General features: G+C 43.7%; 1 protein-coding gene across 2 annotated transcripts in view; it reads right to left on the bottom strand.

Moving 5' to 3' along the window:
* Positions 1-2244: 2244 nt before the first annotated feature.
* The window catches only part of ephb1 (EPH receptor B1), a 161924-nt gene continuing 140125 nt past the window's right edge, over positions 2245-24043 (bottom strand). Inside the window, exons 10-16 of one of the 2 annotated variants that reach the window (XM_028975172.1) lie at positions 21674-21862; positions 20648-20895; positions 19443-19658; positions 9311-9460; positions 6998-7191; positions 5994-6149; positions 2245-5274 (exon numbers count right to left, since the gene is read on the bottom strand). In XM_028975172.1, coding sequence (XP_028831005.1) covers positions 5166-5274; positions 5994-6149; positions 6998-7191; positions 9311-9460; positions 19443-19658; positions 20648-20895; positions 21674-21862 — 1262 coding nt within the window. In that variant the 3' untranslated portion in view covers positions 2245-5165. The remainder of the gene's footprint in view (positions 5275-5993; positions 6150-6997; positions 7192-9310; positions 9461-19442; positions 19659-20647; positions 20896-21673; positions 21863-24043) is intronic. The other variant, XM_028975173.1, reaches the window with a different exon arrangement.

The following is a 24043-nucleotide window of genomic DNA, read 5'->3' as shown; positions in this document are numbered from 1 at the left end:
TGGCCGCACACATCCGAGCAGTTATAGCTGAGAGTGAGTGAGAGCGGTTGGACTAAAGCAGTTGTTCGTTATGTCAACGGTAACATGGACAACAGACTTACATTCATGTTCCCATTGTAGGACCTCAGACCAGACTACATAGCCTCCCCTCCATTTGTTCATCAGTAAGAGAATCTCAGTGCTCGCTTTTATGCACAGTGTTTGGCCACAGCTTCTTTCCACTCGTGTACTGCTCCGCAGACTCTCAATCTCTGTCATGCTTAAGGACATTCCTTCCTGCAGGTGATTGCTCTGAATATTTATAACGGGGAAATTCACTGAGAAGTCACTTTTTTTAACTTCACTAAATTAAGAGGGTCCTCTATTTTCATGCAGCCTCATAAATAAAACCTGTAGGAAACCACCCCCATTTAAGAGTACTTAGTATCAGAATGCCTGCAATGGATTCCACATCATGCATTGTGCATACAGTTCCTCACTTTGTGCCATGTCAATTAAGCCAAAGTATCAATTAACACAAATTGTTTGGCCAAAACAAACCCACAAAAAGTATTAGGCCTATAAACAGCAATTAAATAATAATTGCATTGCCAAGGCACAGTTAAGCAATCACTGTGACCCAGCTGTGAGATTTTCAATGTAGATCACCTTCCTAAAAGGGGATGTGGAATGAAACCAGGGATCCCCCTAGTTAATCCACTACAGTCCACAACAGGATCAACAATCAGATCCTATCAGACCTTGAGGTGGATCTGGTGCATCCTGCCCAGGGAAGGCTTACAGTTTGATAAAGTGATAAAGTTAAGTGATTGTCACTTGTGATACACAGCAGCACAGCCCACGGTGCACACAGTGAAATTTGTCCTCTGCATTTAACCCATCACCCTGAGTGAGCAGTGGGCAGCCATGACAGGCGCCCGGGGAGCAGTGTGTGGGGACGGTGCTTTGCTCAGTTGCACCTTGGCGGATCGGGATTCGAACCGGCAACCTTCTGCCACCGTAGGCCACCACTGACTGTAAATGTGACACCCAATGGTCTCTGTGTACTCTCAGTCGGTGCCGAGGCACCACAGTAAGATGGCCCTTGTGCCAGTTTATTTTGTGTTTATTAAAAATTCTTTCCCCCTTACGCCGCGAAATGTGACACTAAGAAGCTCTGAGCCACACCTTAACCCATTTACATCCCCAGGACCTACGTTGATTTGCTGAATAATAAATTGTCTACATTCCTGAGATTTTTTTTTTTTTTTTTTTTTAATCCCACGAGATCTGCGATTTCTAAGAATTAATTAAAGCAGCTCAAAATGGCTGTTTTTATGTTTCTTGGCAGCTACCAACCAGGACATCTTGAGAGCACTATCGATACTAAGGAGAGTATTACCGTATGTCAATTATTATCCAATCAGCCTTCATACAGTTGGCCATCTTTCCACCACTCGCGCATCACCTCATTACCCCCATCATTTCTGTAATGCTCTCCCCACCGCGGGACTTAGCGCGCAGACTGTGCCAAGAGCAGGACGGGGGAGACTGGGTAATATCCTGCGCTTTGTCTAAATATTGTCAATTTTCTCGGGGTAAGAGCTTTCCGAGAGATTTCCTCCGAAGTTCATGTGCATTCAGAGTGATGGGTAATTCATTAAAAGCTGATGGCTTCGCCCGCCGCCACAATGCAGCAGAAGACTCATGAGGCGACAGGTGCTTTTTCCACCAAAGCAGCAGCATGGTACTAAATTAATTCTTTTTTAACCCCCACTTGGCCAACCTGATGGCACTGTTGTATTGTTAATTCACATTTTTAAGCATGATGTCTAGGTCCCTACATCTTAAAAAAAATACGTTGCAGAATTGTGGGGTATCTGCAGGATAAAAAAAAAAATTGATTAAAGAAGGAACTGCCAATTTTAATTGGTGTGGTATTATTTCTGTCAACCAGAACACATTCTTGTTTTTCTTTATAAAAAGATGTTTAAAATAGGAGGAACCCAGTGCAAACTGCTTCCTCATTCTAGACATTGAAAGGGCCCCCGTGACCAAATGTTGTTATTAAAAATTGTATTGTAATCTATTAATTTATGTAAAAGCTTTATGAGATCATCATTAAAATGAGTAAAGTGCTCAACTCTCCATTGTCATTTGACCAGTATGCATACTGGTTTTAATATATTCTGCTTTTTTCCCAGCATCATCCACCCCAGCGACCAGAGAACCTGTAGACTTTTCCAAGGTCTTTATTGAGTGCATTTTTTTATACAATTGTTCTCAGAAACTTACAGATACAAACTCTTTGACGTACTCATCACAATAAACGAATGTTAACTATACAGAGAGACACAAAGTGGGGGAGGATTTTGGGTGGAGGGTTGGGCTTGAGGGAGGTTCCTGCCTTTCATTCTGTATATACAGTACAGTGGACATCTCCATGTGCAGGAAGTGTTCAGTTCTTTCTCCCTCTCTCTCTCTTTCCTTTTTTCTCTCTCCTGCTGTGATATTGCAGTGCTGTGCCAAGAAAAAAAAAAAAAAAACTTATACAGCAATGTAGCAGAGCTGCTGCCGTCCAACAGTCCAAGCGCACGTGAAATCGAGGCCTGAAAATCCGAGCCTCGTGGTGATACTGCCGAGCAACACTTCCGAGCAGATGGACGCGAGACCAAATGGCTTTGTGACGAGGGACCCACTCTTGGGTGAAGCCATCAGAGATGTTCCGCGGAGCGCCAACTCGCTGCAGCGGCAGTTTGGTTAAATTAGCGTCAGATCAATAAGGTTCATTGGCCCATAGCAAGATGAATGGCCTAACTGCTAGACTGGAAGAACTCCATTTATTCCAAAAGACAGGACGAAATAAAAACATCCTATGATATGCGTCATCTGGCTTCGGGACAAATAAAGAAAAGAGGAATTATGTAAAGTAGCAAGTTGCACAGTTCATGGAAAACAGTGTTTCTTTTTTAATTGCCAGTTCTAACGTAATTACAGCCGCGTGTAGCGTGCCATGAATCACTTAGCTGCCGGCCCCAGCGGTTCTTTTGTCTGTTTAGCCGACATGCATTCGCTGTCCTCCCAGTATCTGCCAAATGGTCCTGCCAATCACTCCTGCTCCGTGTGTGTGTGTGCCTCCGTGTCAGAGCTCTCTGAGACACGTCAATCATCCGCTGTGTCATTTGCTCATTAAAAACCAGGCCAGAGTCGGACGAGTGTGTCTGCCAGCGCCGGCCCCTCTGTAAACCGCTCGATCGCTCGCTCCTCATCCCTCCTTCGCTTCGCTCTCCTTCTCGCTGTAGGGGTGGCTGTGACAGGGCCCAGCCAGCTCTCTTTCCATTAGAGGAGCTCTGCACATGTCAGAGCACTCACTCTCTCTCTGCATGTGTGTGTGTGTGTGTGTGTAGACGGTCCCAGCATAAAGACGGGTGGAAGAAGAAGAGCAGATGCCCGGCAGAGGCAGCCATTTCACCCACACATCTGCCACCTTACAGAATGAATGAACTGAATCATTTCCACTGACAACAGAGGACAAAAGTGCTAAATAGTGAAGTACCACTGATTTTCTGCTTTGGGGTTCAAGGCCACCACCCCCTCCACTGGCATTCTATTGAATATTAATACAGACAGGAATTGGCACAAAAGTGGGCGGGGACCTAAACCATGCCTAGACCGTGATCATGTCATTCTTCCCTGAGGCGCACCAGGCTACAAACCCAATGCATCGGCCCAGGAGAGCAGGACGAAGGTGCACCATTATAAAAAAAATGAAAACAAATCCATTCCCAACAGCCTGGGGTGCTCGCTATGGCAACGAGGAGGAAATCAGTCACACACACGGCCAAGCGCGACAACAGATTGGGCGTCTACGAGCGTGAACTGTTTAGATAAATACGCTCATCAGGACGGCACTGTGCATCTGCAGGCCCAGATGTTCCGTCACGCCGCCCGTATTCGCCCTCCATTGGTCGAAGCGCGTTTGGTTTCACACCATCATCTGGTGCCCGGCTGTAGCCCAGAACAACAGGTGATCCTGCCCACGCGCCGGTGCTGAGTTCGCTTTTGTCTGTAAACATTTTTCTGACATTTAGTGTAGAGGACCCTGTAGGACGAACATCATTTCTGTATGTTAACAGTGCAACAACATTGACAGAACGTACCAGAGTGTGTGGGCGGCATCGACCGGACAGCCCCAAGTGTCCAAACTCTTCCAAACACAATCAAGTAAAGGAAAGAAAAAACTAAAACCAAAGAATAATAATAATATTGATAATAATAATAATAACCTGTACACCCAAGTGCTTATCAGCAAAATACAGCATGGGAAACACCCACAATAATAATTATAATTATTTTTTTTTTTAACAGACTGAACGTATTTTCCCCTACATGTGATTATACACTTTGTACAGGTTGGACCATGCCGTCTAAGTTCAGGATTGTCCGTGATTCTCCCGCCGAGGCCGAACAAGCGCAAGTTCTGAGAGGAGAGAGCCGCTGCGCCGCGCCCTTTCCATTCCGGTCAGCGTGTGCTGCTGGCAAAAACGGCAGCAGCGAGAAGTATGTACATATGCAGTCAATACGAGTCACCTTCAATATGAAGATCTAATGTCCCCGATATATTTGTACTTACTGAGAGATTTACATACACATTACATGATCCGATGGATTTCAAACCTGGAAGCAGGCATTGGAGACGTCCTTTGGCATGCCCGCAATCCCAGCAATCGATAGGTAGTGTTATTGTGGAGTGGAGGACATGAGGTATATATGTCCTTATCATACATTGATTATGAAAAAAAGCCTTGCTGTTTCTTTGATGTAAAAAAAAAAAAAAAAAGGTTAACGAAGGAAGGTTTTAAAAAAAATCATTAAAAGGTAGCGATTGTTCTACTTTATCTGCCTGTACATTTAGTTGACGTATGAACCGCTCAGAGATGTTTCTGAGGTTCCACACTCTGGTAAGGCTGTGACATATGCAACAGGGCTGACTGGCAGGCTGAAGCCTCCACGTCCAGCCGAGATGAAAGCCGTCCGTCCGCTGCCTTTTCCCAGTCGGTCGGGGACAGACGAGTTCAGATTAAGATGATGGTCTCCACCCTGGCGCGCTCCGGCGACGGGTCAGGGGTCACCTGAAGGTGACCGGCGCAGATGCTTCCTGTTCCGTCACCTAGCGCCTCCTGTAGTCATGCCAGCGCCGTGGGCGACTGGCTCATCTGGAGCTGCATGGACTGGACGTTGTTCAGGATTTTCTTCTGGTGGCCGGCCAGAGTCACACCTATCCTCAGCAGATCCCTGTCAGAGCCAAACAGACAGAGAGAGAGAGTTTAAACACTGACACATCGAGCATCTACAAATAGACAGAAAAAATATATGCGGTATCAGTATACAGAAATCTGTGACTGTATCAGACGGCTGATTTAAATAGTCTACCCCAGTAGGAGCCCAACGCGACACCTGGGGCCTGCATTCATGTGCTAATAAATGTGCATATCAACATATCCCAAAAAAGAGGCGGTCTGAGCCCCCAAAAACGCGCTATGAGGGGACAAAAGTAAACAAGTATTTAAATATTTCATTAACTTTGTAAAGCCCCCGCCCTTCCTTTTGCTTTTGTTGAATGACAAACTCTTTGTTCTTCCAAATTGACAATTAAATTCATGCGGCTACATTAAATAAACAGATAAGGAAGCTGAAAAGACCTTGGTGAAGCACAACCGCCCACTCCTGACAGACGCAGCATGCAGAATTAGCACATAAAAGCACAACACGGTGAGGCCATGTTTGGGAACAGGATTATAACATGACTACTAATTAACAGCGGATCACAGATATAGTCGGAGGGCAGTTTCTGTCTGTTTAAATATATATATAAAAATTCACTTTTATATGCCTTGGAATGACGCATCACGTATTCTCCACTCTATTATGCTCATGTTGCTGCTATAACTGTGGCGCTCGTGGGACTGAGTGTCTGAGAGCCTTTTAATGCCAACAGTCATGCACGGACTCACTCTGATGTCATCTGGGCCACCAGCTGGAGCGAGGTGAATCCTGAATTGAGGAAATTGTCCCTGTACTGAGTCATCTTAATGGCCCCCAGCCACTCCTCCACCGAGCTGAAGGCGTTGAAGTCTGGGATGGATCTGTCCAGCAGAGGCTGAGATGGCCTGCGTAGGAGACAACAGGATGGGTGTCAAAGCTTGAGGTTATCTCACTGCGTGAAGTTGTTCTAGTTGTTCTAGTTCTAGAAGTTGTTCTAGTGCAACACTTAAACCTCTAGCAATGGAAACATATACTGTACTTACAGATCCAATTACCATTTCAAACCTATGCTGAAATACCCAAATATGTTCACAATATTATTATTCTCTATGATGTGATATTTAGATGATGACAGTGGAAAGTGCAAGTCCATGAACTTTTTGTTTTAATATGTACAGCGTATACCTGCAGAAAACAACAAGATGCTGATTCTCCAGGTACGACATTGCTCCCAACCGTGCCTCATTTAAATAAAGACCATTCATACATGTGGCCGCAAAATCGTTTTTTATTCTAAAGACAGGAGCAAACTTTAAGAACGTGAACAATGCACGACCTGAAACGCAGTGAAGAGATACTAGACTGGTACATGTACAGGGGACAATTACTAGTACAAAACTAAATAATTATTAAATTAATATATAAAGTTTTTTTTGCACCTGACTGTCATATACAACGTCCCCACTAAAGACACTGACACTGTCCCTTTTATTACTTATTGTAAGTCACTCTGGATGTAAGTTGTCTGATAAATGCCATAAATGTAGATGTTTTTAGCCAAGATGTAATATAAATGTTGGGAAAGTATGAATAATCTAGTATGTAGTAAAAGTATCTAAAGGTTAAATTACATTGTGAAATAAATATAAAACCAAATAAGTTGACGCTGAAATGTAAGCTGCATGAGTATGATTGGTAAAATATTCTGCTGGAAATATAAAAGCGGGCACGGTTTCTGATGCCAGCCACTCACACTGGAGGCATGGCGGCCACGGCTTTCAGACTGGTGGGGTTCCGGATCAGCTTGTCCAGCGTGTTGACGATGTCGTTGAATCGCGGCCGTGCATTGCGGTCCTTTTGCCAGCAGTCGAGCATGAGCTGGTGCAGGGTGGCGGGGCAGTCCATCGGAGGGGGCAGACGATAGTCCTGTTCAATAGCGTTGATCACCTGGCACCACAGGAAACATGACGCAAGATGAGTGGCCAGCTAGATCTACATGAGCAACAACAGTCTTCGCCGGGAGGATGTTTCCACCGCCGCTGGGGGTTTTGATGAAATGTAAGTAAATCAAGGCCTATCTAAATGCCATTGGAGCACTCCCAGAGTACCTGACCTTGAGACAAGGGCAGAAGTGTGCCAGTGGCTCACTGCCATCACTCCCATTAGGCAATCAGTTGCCTCATTAATGTTGGCACGTTGATGGCAAAACTAAGACAGAGTCCTAAACGTTTTATATATTTTTTAAGCCTTTTGCTTTTCATTTTATCTACTTTTTGATAATCCACTCGCTTATAATTACTTCTCCCCTAAAGCCAGTAGGTACAGCAAAGCATGAAATTACACGAGCGCACAGCGTGTGGCCTCGCCAAGGCACCTCAGAGTTACGATTATTAACAGCGCTAAGAGGAGACCCCGCTCACACACTCTTTTTTTTCTCCATTTTTACTCTCCCCTTGACCCTGCGGTTTCCCCGGCAAGATACAAAGGTGGCGAATGAGCTGCGATCAGGCGCATGTTAAATATCTGCCGTTTCAGGGGGCTGGGGCATGGCTGATCACAGATGAGATATTATTGAATTACTAGCTAAAAAAAAAAAACAATCACATCACATGAAAACTCTGTCAATGCGACATACTGAAATGTGGACACTTTAAACTGTACTGCTGCATTGCAGTTTTTTTTTATTTCATTTTATACCATATGCCGCTAAATGGGAGTGTCTATACGATAAATTTATTCACACATGATAATAAAAATGGAAAACTATCCTCGGTTCAGAGCATAGCCTTGAGCTTATCTCCAGGCTTGAGCCTTATGCTACTTTCCCATTGCCATGGTTATAGTGCTTTGCCGTTCATTATCAGTGTTTTCAGCCTCAGTGCACTGCATTCTGGACTGAAATATAGAAAACGATGCGCTCCTGCGCCTTCTCCTCTTGATTGCTGTTTCCGTTTCTGGTTCTTGCTGGGTTACTGCTGCTTTGTAACCCTCTTAGAAGGTGATGGGTCAAGTGGACCAATTATTGTGACATTATGAAATGACATAACTCTTATTTAGAGTCTGTTATGCATCAAATAGCAAACAAAACTGTACCTGTGTCAATTAATCTCATTACATAAATTCAACTCAAACGAAACATATTTTCAATTTTAAAGTGAAATACACAGTCATTTTGATACACAGCACAGCACAGCACACAGTGCACAGAATGAAACGTGTCCTCTGATTTTAACCATCACCCTTAGTGAGCAGTGGGCCCCCATGACAGGTGCCCGGGGAGTAGTGTGTGGGGACGGTGCTTTGCTCAGTGGCACCTCAGTGGCACCTTGCCGGATAGTCCACCACGGCCCCCGTCAATGAATAAGGTCTGACGGGGAGAATTCATCATATCACACATAGACTATCCTTCAAAGGGATTTAATTGGCCTGTGTTAAAATAAACTGTGTGTTTGATGTTTTTCCCCCACTTCAGCTAACATAAAGGTGACTAGGACACAGGCCTCTGTTTTTTCTGTTAGCTTACAATAAAAATATGAAGCTCTGATCAAAGCTACAGAAGCCACTTTTTATGAACGTTTGTGTGTTGTATATGCACACATGCATCCAAATTTGAGACCTGCCAACTTCATCCTGCGTCCCACCCCCCACTGTCTGGCCCACAGAATGAAACATCTGCTCAGTTGGCCAGGCCTACAGCACTGGTTTCCAGAGCAAGCAGCTGGCTAAAGAGTATTTGGGCAATGAATCTCAGGGTGCCTGCACACTTCCAGTGGACATGGAGACAAAGTTGGCCTTTCCAAATACGCTGGGCACACTTGCTAGCCAGGGGAAAAATGAGCCATTTTATGGTCACCTTGTGAACAGTTCAGCTTACATGTGAATCAATATGAGACCAAAATGTTGCTGCTGTTTATGGGTCTTGGTGAGAGGGTTGGCTTTCTGTATGCCTCAGTAAAAATAATATAATACATGAGTCGCGGTCATTTGGTCATTGGTCCTATTGAGAATATAAAATAGCCAAAAGGTCTGTTTAATGGCATGACATTGTAATTGATTTCGTACTCACATCTTGGTTGGACATGTCCCAGTATGGCCTCTCTCCGAAAGACATCACTTCCCACATGACTATGCCATAGCTCCAGACATCGCTGGCAGATGTGAACTTCCTGTAGGCAATGGCCTCTGGTGAGGTCCACCTCACTGGGATTTTGCCACCCTGAGACAATGGGAAAAAAGAGACAACAGTAAATATACAAAAGATCCATATTACCAGCTCCTTGGATCTTGTCAATGGTAATGAACCACATCAATATCGTAACACAGGTCATGCAAAAAGACATAAAAAGCTTGTCACTTTTGCTAATTTAGATTCTGATGGCTAATTGCAGGACTTTGGCAGTGCTTCCCAAAGATAAACAGGTAATGCAGAACTAAATTATGCTGTGGGAAACCACAATGAAAAATTGTTGACAAGTCTTTAGTTAACATTATGTCCTCTGCATTTTTTCACCAAGTTTAGTCATGATGAGATAATTATCTGCGCATTAATGCTGCTGCTCGGCCATTATTGACCTTGGCATTTGAGAAAATCCTGGTTACGGCTTTGAGTGTTGCGTGTGTTCTAATTGGGAGTTAAAGCAAAATGGCCAGAAGTCAAACCACACAAAGGACAGGGCTCTTATTCGAAGATGACAGAGCTTATTTTCTTGCTAGTTGTGCATCCCCAGTGATTCCAGGAAGAGGCTGATGTGCTCAGACGTGGGCAAATCCAATGGGTCTGTGTCCCACCATAATTAGCCTCAAAACAACAGGCCTCGCTTTGTGCCACAAAGCATGGTGTCCAATCCCCTTCTTGCCCAATCTATCTCTTCCCTCCACTGTTCCCCATATCGACCCCTCTTGAAGGGGGTAAATCAGAATACGAGGGCAATTTGCCCTCTGAGCATCGATCCACATCGAATGTACCCAATTCTTTATTTTCCTGAAAACAAGGGGTTTGAAAAGAGAGATCCCAGCCGAAGGCTTCAGAGCCTTGTCTGTCTGTAATTGGCCTACCTGGGCCTGAGGCAGGGCATGCATTGGGCTGATTGAAATTGACAGGCAGCTTGTTTAAGATTCCCCACGCACCTGTTTGTTGCCCCCTCGAAGGCTGCCACTGTACCCGGGGTAGCGAGCGACTAAATCGTGCCAATTAGAATGGACACCGCATTTACAGATAAGTTCGACACTGAAAGTAGTAGCCTAGTGGGTAACACACTTGCCTATGAACCAGAAGACTACAGATTCACAGGTTCAAATCCCATTTACTACCCATTGTGTCCCATTGTGTCCCTGAGCAAGACACTTAACCCTTAGTTGCTCCAGGGGGACTGTCCCTGTAACTACTGATTGTAAGTCGCTCTGGATAAGAGCGTCTGATAAATGCCATAAATGTAAATGTAAAGTGAAAAGAGGAAAGTGCGTAAATCCTGCCATGACAGTGCTGAAGCAGTCAGACAGATTTGGGCCACTTCCTGCTGTCCATGTGTGCTGCGGCAAATCTGAAATCAGGACCAATTTATGCATACAGGCATGACATAATCAGATATTACATGAACGAAAGAACTCAAAATATACACGTCATAACATTATGCGCTATGCGTGCACTAGGTTCCTCCTTGCCTGACATATCTGCTGTTGACACCCGATACTGCAGGAGAGTGTTTATCAGCAGGGTGTGCGTTTCCCAGAAGACACTGGCTGGCGTGCAACAGTGCAATTACCGTACCAGGTCTACAGCTCACAATCAGAACGTGCAAATTAAGGTTCTCTGTTTTAGTGCTCAGCAGAAATAAAAACCCTTGTCCCTATTAGCAGTGGCACTGGGACAATGTTGAGGTCAAGCATGTCAAGCGCTCTGTGTACCATGAACAACTGCGTGCACGTTTCCTTGAAAGTGTTTGTATTTGGTTTGAAGCTTTAATGTAAAAATATGTATTTATAGATTGTAAGCACAGGGTCTACACTCTTAGCAGAAATGTGTAAGAAAATTCTAAAAATCTTTCTTGTAATAGCTTGTGACAGTCATGTTTTTCTGATCCTCGTACCTGTATTTAATGCATTGAAGCCTGCCCCTGTGTGCTCTTGTGTCTGCTGTCCTTCAACTTAATTATTTGATAATATTCTAGGTTTTATGATGTATGGCAATATTTATCTATAAAAGAAAGCCAAAGTCAATGCTATATATTGTAAGACACTTGGTATTACCTCTGTGTTACACTTTTGACACAGTGAAAGTGTTAAATGTTGTCCCAAGAATAACCTATTAATGTGTAAGAATTTAATACAGTTTGTCAATTTTAACTCATCCTTTCCAGTGTACTGTGAATTATGTAATTATGTCATTTCTGGGTAGAAAGCTCTGTTACCAGTCATCTGTTACTCCTGGGGAAAACAATATATGTGTATACATACATACACACACACACACAAACACACTCGCTTTCTCTCGCTCTCTTTCTCCCTCTAAAAGCAAATGAATTGCACGGTACCCTGACGAAATAGGGGTATGCAATCAGAAGCCCAGGTGGCTACAACGCTGAGGTGAGAACGTGCTTATTTGTATGCTTATTACAAACACTTTCAAAATTAATGAACTCCAAAAGCCTGTCTGCCTCATGAGCCTATTTTTGGTGGATGGTTCATGTGAGCAGCTCCTCATCACCTAATTTCCTTACAATATCACTTCCCACCTCCCATTCATCTACACACACACACACACACACACACACACACACACTCTATCCCTGTCTGCTGTATTTTTTTGTTTTTGCTTTTTTTTGCAATGGGCATCATCTCTGTGGCCGAGGAGGAGACGGTGGCATGGTGAGGGCCTGGCTTGGCTACAATGTGCCTTGGCGAAGGTAATAACATTTCCACAGCTTCCGAGCTGGAGGAGAACAATGCTGATCCTCTGTAATTAACGCTGTAGGGGGACTGAAATGGCTGCCAAAACTGTGCTTTAATAAAGCAAATTGCTGGAATGCAAAGGCAAACAGGGATAAGGCAAATATATAATAAAATGCTTTGCTGGGTTTTTTCCCACTCTTTCTTCCTCTCTGGAGAAAAGAGAACACCTCAGGGAATGGGCGCTGTTGAAAGAACGTAAAAAGAAAAAAAAAAAACTGTAGGCGGAATTAAAATGGGGTATAGAGTCAACAAAATCTCACTGACTCTCCAGGCAGGCCCTGACACCATGTCATTGACACAGGAGAGAAGAGGGAAATCACGCCAGGCCAGCAAGAAGATCTCCATTCAACCTATTGCCCGTGAAGGGGGGCCCTTAAAGAGGAACAATGCCCTATACTATGATGCTGCAAGTAAATTAGTAGAAAAAAAAAGAAACACAAGATAAATGGGGCAGACTGCACTCAAGGATGCCCATAACCTCCATTAGCACCATTAGCAGGGTCTACACATTTTACATGGAACACTAATTAATCAGTCACACTGTTTTCTAAAGGCCTGTCAGCTCAGCGAATGAGTCGCCATAATACACTGTTGTCAACAGCATACCTTCACCAGCCCTTAGTTTGAAATCCAACACTCACTTGCAACTTATGGTGACAATGAATCAATCACTGCTCAGCGGTTTATGAATTTGGTATTTCTCTTTAGAAGATAATTGTGAACGAGACCCAAAGCTAGCAAGGACAGAAATATTGTGGACATTTTGGGTCATTATTAGGACCCCAGTGTCCTAATAATAGCATGGAACAGTTTCCCGTTCATGGATTGAGCCTAGCTATATGGTTCATTTGGTAAGTAATAAAAACAAAACACACACCCAGTTGCTTATGACAACCTGATGATTAGAATTATAGTTGGACACCAGTGTCCTTCAGGTCAAGTTGTCTGGAAAGGGCGGGCAACAGAGCAGAGAAATAGAGTGACAGCTTGTGACAGTAGTGGGTTAGATCTGCTGGGAGCAACAACCACACTGTCAGGTTAAAAGGAAGCAGCAGACCTGTCCACGGGTGACAGCTAGCCGTGAGGGAAACTCAGCTACCGGTAAATAATTGTTTCTGATCAAAGCTGTGAGAGGTCATGCGATGCGCGTGGGCATGCGACATTGACAACAGGTCAGAGAGGTCACCAGAGAGACAATGATGGTTCACAGAGCAAATCCTGATTGAAAATTGCTAGTAGTGAACCTTATATCTGCAAAAAAGTGCATATTGTGATTGAATTCATTTTAATATACTGTTAAACATTTTATTTCACCACAACAGCAAAATCTAGGCTGTCATTAAAAAAATCAGCCATAACATTACTCACATGATTCATCCACATGAATCCAAGATCCAAGATTTCCCAGCAGAAAATTGCAGGAATTATTACTTCTATATATCTTCCCAAAATGGATTGCTACATAGCCCTCTCCAGATAAATGTGGAACCTTGTGTTACAGTGCTGATGCTCCCATGCCCGCTGTAAAGCACTGCAGTAGACAGGGGTCAGTATGATCATTCATCATACAGCCCCATACAGTATAGAAAGACATTCTGACACCTTTCTATTATCACCATCATTAAAGGTGTCAAAGGTGTCACTTTTTGGCAGGTTCTGCACGCAAAATTTGCTCCTTGTCCCTTTTACCTGCTTTCAGCACAATCATATCAAGAACAGACTTTCTAATATATCAACCTCTTGACAATTGCCATAGTTACAAGACAATGAATATTATTCACTTCACCTCTCAGAGGTTTACATGTGGTTTAACGATACATTTCCATTATAAAGAGAAATGCAATATCTTCAAATAGTGCAAAAGGAAAATGTTCAGACAGCAAGACACCATCATGGAATGGCTAAGCATCTCAGAAACAGTCCAGCTGGAATTTGTAACCTTTGCAGATTTCCGCTGCAACAGCGGTCCGAGGTGACAGCTTTAATCTTTTTTTAAACAAAGCATGCCGGAATGGTCCTGAGCACATTTACTTAGTCAAGGGAAAGTGCTCCATCAATAATCATTTAACAAAACCGAAAAGGAGACGACATTTCAACTGTATTGACACAGCACTTCCAGTGTTGAGGACAGGATAGCTGGTGCTACCCATGCTTCACCTGTAACATTACATCGGTAACTTGGTGCAAATTGGGGAAAACGACATAAAGTACAAAAAATAAATAAAGAAATGAATGAATAAAATACAGATGGAATGAATTAAAATTCTTGAAAGATCTGATGAGATTTTCTTGGTCGAATATCAATCACAAATATCACAAATCTAACTTAGCCATATCTCACCACTCCTGAGGATTCATTTAAGATTTCAACGCAATTCATGTGGCAATAACAGTTAGTCTGCAAATCTATTTACGACTCCATCTACAAAAACTGATTATCCTTCGCCTCAGCAGTGAAGCCTGGGCCCTTAATGCCACCTGACTGCATCTCAAGCACAGCAATGCAGATGCCTGTGGGGGCTTCTCAAATTAAACCCCAACCAGCTAATCTTTTATTGTCCTTTTTTATTATTCCGTTTGTGGGGTTTTTAATAGCAGATTATGATCTTGCTTTTTTTTGTGAGTCTTTTCATTTTTTATGATTTTTTAAAATTCTCCTTGGAGGTTTCTTCAAGGATGAAGTAAATAGGCAATTACATCAGGTGGCCCGAGTTTTTCCACAAGGAATGATGATTGTGATGTAGGGGGAGGTGGTCTGACCTTTTTAACCCTGCCTGACATGTGAAGCATGGGGAGAACCACTTGGTTCTCGCCTGGAGCATGCCGTTGCATTGATTCGGCCTGAATTATGTGCAGATTATGTGGCCTCAGATGGCTGCAGATGGCTGGTCAATAGCAAGATAGTACAAGCCTGGGCAGGTGGTGTTATCCAGCAGGTGAGATCTGACATGCTTTGTTGAAGGCCGGCCGACAGTCAGATACGTCATCCCTATGCATATTAATGGGTACCTTCACATGATGAGAATGGTAAGCGTCTGCTCTCTGAGGTAATGTGACAGAGTGCTCTACAACGCAGGGGGATCTCAATGTGGCTCTAAATCGATTTTCCTCACCTGAAGGGGAAACAGTGCATCAGTAATTGGTGATGGAACCTGAAATTAAAATGGCAAAACGCAATAGCGGCCCTCGCCGCGCGGCAGAAAAGCTGGTGGCGTAAATCTCGGCAGGGTTAAGAGGGCCCTCGTGCTCGGCTCCCACCTGAGTGCAAATAGTTTCATTTTCCATTTGAAACAGCACTGGACCATCCAGAGCTGTAATGGAAGCTGCCAGCCTGTCAGCTGGCTGCATTTTTCATTGTGAGGAAGGGAGAAAGGTTGGCCGAATGTGCGATGGGGAAAGTTTTAACCCCTTTAGGCCCCTCTACCACCAACTCTGTCACACTATCCCCATCAGTTCCAGTGAAATCCATTTGATCTGAGGCGGCCTGTCGCGGTGGGGAGGCATTGTTATTCAGGTGGCATCGGTGGATCCCCCGCACCGACTGTCTGCTGCTTTTTCTCTCGCCAGTCGAACAGGGACAAATCTTGCCTCTGGTTTTTGTAGCTACTACGCCTGATCAAGGCCAGCATCCTTCATAAATATTCGCTCTTCAGTGAGACAGTCAGTGCCGGATTTCAGCCACATGGATGCAAATGAGAAGCGGAAGGGTAAACAAACAGAGATGAAAGCGTGTCCTCCAGAGGTCGGGCAGATCTCAGAGATGAGCCCTGATCTGACCTCATCTTTCAACCCAGCTCAGAATGACATCACTGACCATACCCTCACTTTACCACCAAAAAAACGCAATCAGGCCTGTTTTAAGCCACTGAATGCCAGTTCATATGCATTATGGGGCAGTGGTTGGCCGGGGCAGTAGTGGTTGGCATAGCGGCTAAGGACACAGACTCAGAGGTCCTGTAATCAGAAGTTTGCCAGTTCGAGCCCAGAACCTCCAAGGTGCCACCAAACAAAGCACCATCCCCACACACTGCTCCCCTGTTTTTCATTGGTGCCGACTGCTCACCTAGGGTGATGGTTAAAAGCAGAGGACACAATTTTTTGTGTCACCGTGTGCTTTGCTGCAGTGTTTAACATTTTCACTTTCATTAACGTGGTTAAAGCTCCTTGAAGATAAGCTACATCCAACACAAATTGACAAAAAAGGGCAGAACGTCTATTTCATCTTGAAAACTTCTGATTGGTGAGATGTTCATGTCACTTTGTGTGTGATTTTGTGCCACTGCTTTGGAGATCAATCTGAAAATCTACATTTAAAAGGTCAAACATTGTTTGATCATGTAATATGCACCCATGGAACCCAATCGGAGGCATGGCTTTAAATAATCAGTTCTGTAATCCTAAATTTAAATGTAACGTTAAAGCCAATGGATGGTTTGAAAATGGACAATAACGAGATGCAGATTTGAGCCCAACTGCAAAATGAACAAAAGAAAACGAGCCGCAGTGCAGGAATTTGGACAGATGAGCCACTTTAGTATCATCAAACACGATTACAACAATTTCACTGATGCATCCATTGGAAGTTGCTTCTGGAGCAGCTCCTCTCAACTCCCCCACTTGTTGTGAAGCATCCAAAGGATTCATTAAGCATCCCTTCTGTCTCAGAGAAAGGATGGAAAATGTTTACGAATTTACTGCACTCACACAAAAAATACTTCTTAGAGGCCTTTTCGTAAATGCAGCCTCCTCTTTAGCAGTAAACTGCTAAAGGGTAAAGGAAGCATTATAACAGTGGACAGATGTGTGGAATAGCAATGATAAATTTAGAGCAGTAATTCCCAAGACAAGCCAGGACCCCCTAAACCGTTCCAGCATACATGCATCAAAAGAATAAAGTGATGAATTACTATTAAATTTGAACTTTTAATAGCAATAAAAAAAAAATAGCAGCAGCTGTAGATTTTTGTTCTTATTCACCTTGTTTTACACTGTCGGCTATATAGAGTCTATATAGTAGTATTGATTGTCATATAGTGATGTTATTGGGATTTTATGAACATTTAATGTTAACAAATATAATTTTGGTAGCCTCAGCGTGGATGAAATTGGGTTCACGGACCCCAGGTTAGGAACCACTGATTTAGAGGAAAGTAAGCAGATGCGTAAATCCTGCGTTGTCAGCGTTCTACATTTCCTACAGCCTCGCCCAGCACTGGCCTCCTTCCAAGATTGCCCATGACTGCCTCATAATGGTTGAGGTCAGGGAATGAAGAGCTTAATTAATGGCAAATCCGAAGATCCCAAGGACCTCTTTCCTTCCACGCAGCCCACCATCCAGAGTAAAAGAGCAAAAGGTTGATGCATTACAATTTTTTTATGTGGAGATGGATAGTTATAAAAAAACTTTTTAATGCTGTGGTTTGAACTGGTTTGCCAGTAATGGATGACAGCAATACAGGTGAATTCTGCAAACCTGGGTGTTCTCAAAGATGCCTAAAATTAGAAATTGTAATAATAATTTCATTTAGCAAAGACATTCTTGCAGATACGGTTATGGATAAAGTACTTAAATCCTTCATAAATTTGCACGTGCTGTATTTTTATGCATAGTCACAAAAAGTATGTTATTTTTATTGCAATACGTGCCATGATGAGATGAGTTATATTACTTTTAAACGTCACCCTTCGAGTTTGTTTAGCTCAAAATTGCATTATTTTAAACCTATCTAAATGTTACTGATTGCACCAAATCTGAGTGACCCAGGGGGCTGAACATGAACTGGAGGGGTAATTAAGTTCTAACCCAGCGGAAGATAGCATGACTTTGAGTCATTATAACACACCCCATTCACATCTCCATTACTGCTTCCTGCCAGTCCCAAGTCTCTGCAGGCTGTTTAACTGGCGCTGTGTGGATTTTGGCGTGAGAGAAAAAAAATACTAAAATTTATCAGTCCAAATTGCATCTCACCGCCATTTGGTGATTCATGGATAGTTTTTCAACGTAGTTAGAAACATGCCTACCATGCAAAAGGCAAATTCATGTGGCCATAAATGGAAATCGCGGTCAATAAATTATGACATGAGGATAGTGCTGTGATGTACAGCACCACAATATTTTAAGAGGGTTGACCCGACTCCAGTCGGCCCTTACACACAGCACATTTAAAATGTATCGAGGGGCAGCTCTGCAGAAGCAAAAAAATAAATTATGAAAGATCATAAGTTATAGCGTAAGGGCAATTTGAACCAAATGCTGTGCTGCGAAATCCCAGTGACCTCTGCTGAGATCTCAGGGAAAAGAAATCACATTTGCGTTTAATAATTACAGATCTGCGGCATGAAGCCTTTAATAAGGATCAGCCCTTCCAGGAGGCTGACTCCTAATAACAGGATGGACGTCCCCAGAAATCTGAGGGGTTGATTTTCTGAGGCTTGATTAACACCTCTGCCTTAATCAACACCAGGACACAAATCAACCGTGTCCCAATTAATAGAATAAAAAATACATGCATTTACGGCGTGGGGTCGGTATCCTGCTGCTTCCACGTGGATCCAGGTCAGAATTAGATAATCACCCATGCTCAAAGTAGGTCTATCAAGTACATAAAGTGTTCTATTTTAATCTCCAGTCTGCTTTAAGTCACTTGAATTCACACTATTTTGTATAAAAGTGTATGCATGTATAACTGTTGCACACTTTTAGTTTAAAACATATATAAGCCTAAACCTTATTGGCTCATCTTCTTACATTATATATCATACATCCAATCCATTCTGCACTAAGCTGCTCCTTGTGTAAAATGTGCTGGACTCTCTCATCTATGTCAGAATGCCCTCGGCTTTTACCACAGCGATTTCCGTTTTACAGTAACGCCCTCACATTCTATGCATTTTTAATGTATTTATTTCTTTTGCATGTTGCAAATGAGGTCACGTTCCAGCGTTTTATCTTGCGTGTCCCTGTTTTGTTTGCACATGACAAAAAAATAAATAAAAATCACAAAAAATAGTTCATGCTGAAATCAAATGACAGAATGGGTAATTCTAGCAGTGGGGAAGCACATCAGAAGAGTAATGAGATGCAGTACAATGTCTAGCAAGCAGCCCAGTGTCCAGATGTAAATAAATTCAAATTTAGAGCAGCTAACCGCCAGCTGTAGAACTCAGGGAGAAGTCATGTGACTGTCCCAGTCATGTGACCCAGTTAAAAACGCGGCATGATATCGTACACGAAAACGAGCACCTACCAGGGAGCTGGTGTAGGTGGGGTCAGAGGTGTCATCCTGCAGATAGCGGGAGAGGCCGAAGTCGGACACCTTGCACACCAGGTTGCTGTTTACCAGGATGTTGCGGGCGGCCAGGTCGCGGTGCACATAATTCATCTCGGACAGGTACTTCATTCCAGCTGCTATGCCTCGCATCATGCCCACCAGCTGGATCACGGTAAACTGACCATCGTTTTGCTGTTAGGGGGAAGGAGGTGAGGAAAAGGGTTTTTTGTCAAAAACAATGGCAGCTTCACGCCAAACCTTATCAACAGGTCAGACCACACACACACACACACACACACACACACATGGGTCTCTATCATGTTAATGGACTTTTATAAGGTGGAGAAGGTCACTGCAGAAGGCTGGAACTCTTCACAGTTATGAGCCACAGTCATCAGGCTGTAAATAGGTGATGGGTGAAGGTCAGGGGTCTTGGTTTAGTGCATCAAGCCCTGTGCAGTCCAATCCAAACTCTGACCCCCACTGGTGAGAGCAGTGGAAGCTCAACAAATGAATGAAAATATCAGGAATTAATCATTTAACGGAATTGGCCTTTTTGGTGGAAAATTTTGAGACATGCAAAAATATTAACGTGCTGCATCGTTTTTGAAGACAGGAAGTCAGCAAAGCCCTCTGCTCTCCACCTCCTATGCAAGAATGCTGTGAAGAGCATTCTTTGAACCTTTGCGCATGCTAACAAATATGGGGGTAGCAAGATCGATGGCAACACAAGCCGGATGTGGCGGCAAGCAAAGCCAACTTCAAAGGAGCCCTTTAAACCGGCAGCAGATCAAAGCCGAGAGAAAACCAATTCATGAGATTGGGGTAAAAATGGGCTGAGCATTGATTAAGCACTATATTCTCTCACTCTGGCTAACAGAAATGAGAGACAGAGGAGTCTGTTATGGGCTGTGGGCATGAATAAAGGCAAGGGGATAAAATCTCTTGCTCGTGCATAGAATAATAGAGTAATAAGTAATAGAATATATCTGTGTCTTTATCATTGTTCTTTTGGACATGAATAAAATGCATTTGTTCTCTTGTCCTTTTGCTATGGGGTCTCACATCTTTGTAGACAACAGCTTTATATAAATTCTAATTATAAACGTCATATTGTAGCATACTGTAGTACATAATATTTTATCATTGTGTTTTAAAAATGCACAACTCCGTTAGCCCACCCTCAGGAAGGAATCCAGCGCTCCATTTTCCATGAATTCAGTGACGATCATGACTGGCCGACTCTTGGTGACAACACCTTCCAGGCGGATGATGTTGGGGTGGTCAAACTGGCCCATGATGCTGGCCTCACTCAGGAAGTCCCGCCTCTGTTTCTCCGAGTAGCCAGCCTTGAGTGTTTTGATGGCCACATATATCTCCCGCTTGCCTGGCAGTTTCAGACGGCCCTTGTAGACCTCGCCGAACTCACCTGGGTGAGAAGAAGACAGGGGCTTCAACGTGAGATGGTAACCCAGATACCCAAGCACAGTTGTCTCTGAGGCCACCATCATAACATACTAAACAAAATGAGGCATTAAAAATCATGAAGCCTGGAGATTACAAAACTGGTGCTGAACTACTTGGCTGCCATGAGGACGGATCTCCTGGGAAGGGACCTTGAGCCTTATGATTCTCAAAGCTATTTATGTGACACTTGAGTCCCTGGAAAGGTGGCCTAAATGTGGGAGGAAATGCAATTGATAAAGATGTAGACGTCCCATCAACCCATCTATGCAGACACATACATTATCCTGGTGTGGACCCACTGTCATAAATGTGTCACATGAATGTTGGATGAGTAAATTCTCACATGTAATAAAAAACCTGAACATCAACCACAATCAGAGTGTCTTCTTACACCAACATTAAAGCTAGTATTAGTCAAGTGAAGAACAGCGACTGTCTTCTTACAGTGTCAGCTGTCAAAGGGGGAGGATCTATCAGGCAGTTCTGGATAGTTGGAAAAAGGGGCCAAACAAGGGCAAAATTGTGATGTTAGAAATGTCAGATTCATTGAGGCCCTACTTGGCAAATGAAAGGACCTGGAATTAAACTATTGCAAAAATTAGTGCCAGATGCAACAGAACCCCTTCAGAGGTCTTGTGGATCAGAGCTGCTTAGGCAGGTGGTCTTAATGTTGTGGCTGAGCGATGTTCATATATGATCGGAAACCACAATCATGAGTCCGTGTGTGAATGCCGCTTTACCTGCACCAATGACCTCTTCAATTTTTACAGTAGAAACATCGATTTCCTTGGCAAATTCGTGCACCGCCTCATTGGGGTCCTCGTAGGTGAAGGGGTCGATGTAGATCTTCATCCCCGGCGAGCCTGAGAAGTGGGTCGGGCAGCCGATGGGGGAGTGGCAGTTAGTCAGATCTGGTCTCAAAGACAGTTCTAGAACAATTAAGAAGTCCACATATCACTGGAACGTTTCAAGGAATTGTCTTCCTCCTGCCCCAACCCCCACCTTTTTATTGTTTAGAAGCCTGTGCTTTTTGTGTGTTTGGGAAAGTCGGTAATAAGGGCAGGTTTGTAGGCACAGCTGTGTGCAAATGAGTGCCGATCTAGCTAAACACACCCTGCTAATAACCACTCTTGGACTCACGGATAGCAGGAAAGGCGTCCCTCTCTCCCTCTCTCTCTCTCCCTCTCTCTCTTTTCTCTCTCACTGCAGTGGATAAAGAATGTGGCATAAATCAATTCCAGGCCATCATTAAAAAGTGAGGGAGGTGAACCAGAGCCGAGGTAGGAAACGTGTACTTGCTCCTCTCCCCTGTCTTCCCGTGCTGCAAACACACTCTACCCTTTGATAGCAAAGAATCCAATTTGCCCTCACAGAAACTTCCCACAGGACCTCATAAACAGATAAAACTGTAGCAGTATTGAATTACTCCCGCACACCAGCACGCGGCGAGCATGCATGCAGAATGTTCCAAGCATTCGGGCTGGGATCTGAGAGAGCGTCCCACTCCGGACACATTTAATAGACACGACAGTCAGTGGGGACCAGCCAGCACACTTCAATATGCCACCAATAAAAGGAAACTAAATAATCGAGAGGAGTGATGAAACGGCACCACTTTAATGCTGCAGTATAATACATAGCTGTGCCTTAAAGGGATAGGCATTTTCAACATCTTTAGCACCAATGAAATGTTGCTTTTGTTGGTGTGAGGTCATTCGCATGCACTGATGTTTGCCCTTTTTGCACTTTTGGTAACAGCCTATATTTAACTGAACATGTGGACACCAGTGGAGATGTCATGTAAAGCTCAAAAATGGCATATATGACAACGTTGTAGGAATCCTGACCTGCATGTCCCTCAAACACCAATCAAATAGCTGCCCTACTTACCCCCTCTTATAACATTCACTCCTATGGGACGGAGAGAGCAAGAGAGAGAGAGAGAGAGAGAGAGAGAGAGTAATGAACTAGAACAGATGTGACCTCAAACTCAGTAGCACATGCTACCAACTCTTCACTGGCTTTAGCCTCAGTCACCTGAAATTATCGTTTTATATTATTTGATTATATAAAATCTCCAAATTTATCACTGCGCTGCAAGACACAGTGCAGTAAGACATCAAAGGGAATTACATGGAACACGAAACCAGGATTACTTGAAAGCAGACGGCTTCTTTTAAGGCACGAAAGCTCTTTTATTTGTGATGATTATATCTTTCAAATCCTGCCGTCTTCATTAAAAGAACAGTTGGTACAGATCTTAGCTTTTTTGCTAAAAGGGATGTTCCGCTGGGCCCAAGGCTGAATGAAAGAACGGCAAGGAAAACGTGTCAGAGCACTTCAATTTTCACAGCCTCGCTTAAGGGGCCGAGGAGGGAAAGACTGGGGTGTGGCTGTGAATGGGAGACGTGAGACGGGGAAGGGGACACGATGACATGATGCCCTTTCCCTGTGATGTTCCTGCAATCTGGTTAGCTTGACATTTCATTTTTGAAGGGCTGAATTAAAAGTGTCTCGGCTCCTAAAATGCTGACTTAATCCACCGACCACCAGTCACTTAAAACACCAGCCTTTCATAACAGCCTATTCCATCTGCTGTCACATGCAGTTTGTTTTGGGCGTTTTCTCAGCCTTCCTGACAAAGGACGGCTGTTGCGGGGGTAGTTTTGAGTGGTGGCCCTTTCTGTGCCCAACAATGGAACTAATGCTCCTATCAACACCTCTCGAACTACAGCTGTAACTCCTGAGGTCGAGTCAGGTTTGGGCTCAATTTCTAGCATTTTAGGGTCGGGTTGTTTTGCATGTTGTAAATGTACCACGTTCATTTGATTTGCAATCCTGGGTCAGGTGATGCGTTTTTAATTATCGCAAGAAAGATGGATGCTGAGGAGGAGAAATGGAGGCAAGCATTGGGCAATTAGGTTTTAAACCTGCACATTTCCCCCCACATTTCCTGTCATAGTACGCACAAAATGCTCATAGTGCGCACAAAGAAAGCCAGCCTTTTAAAAAGATGTTGGGTCTGATTCTGTTGGGCTCGGGTTTGACTCAAGCTTGGTTACAGCTCTAACACTAACATCCCACTCTTACTTCAGTCAGTAGGTTTTATT

This window comes from Denticeps clupeoides, chromosome 4, assembly GCF_900700375.1.
Source record: "Denticeps clupeoides chromosome 4, fDenClu1.1, whole genome shotgun sequence".
Lineage (NCBI taxonomy): Eukaryota > Metazoa > Chordata > Actinopteri > Clupeiformes > Denticipitidae > Denticeps > Denticeps clupeoides.
The sequence above is the reverse complement of the archived record's forward strand: the minus strand, read 5'-3'. Positions and strand labels throughout refer to the sequence as shown.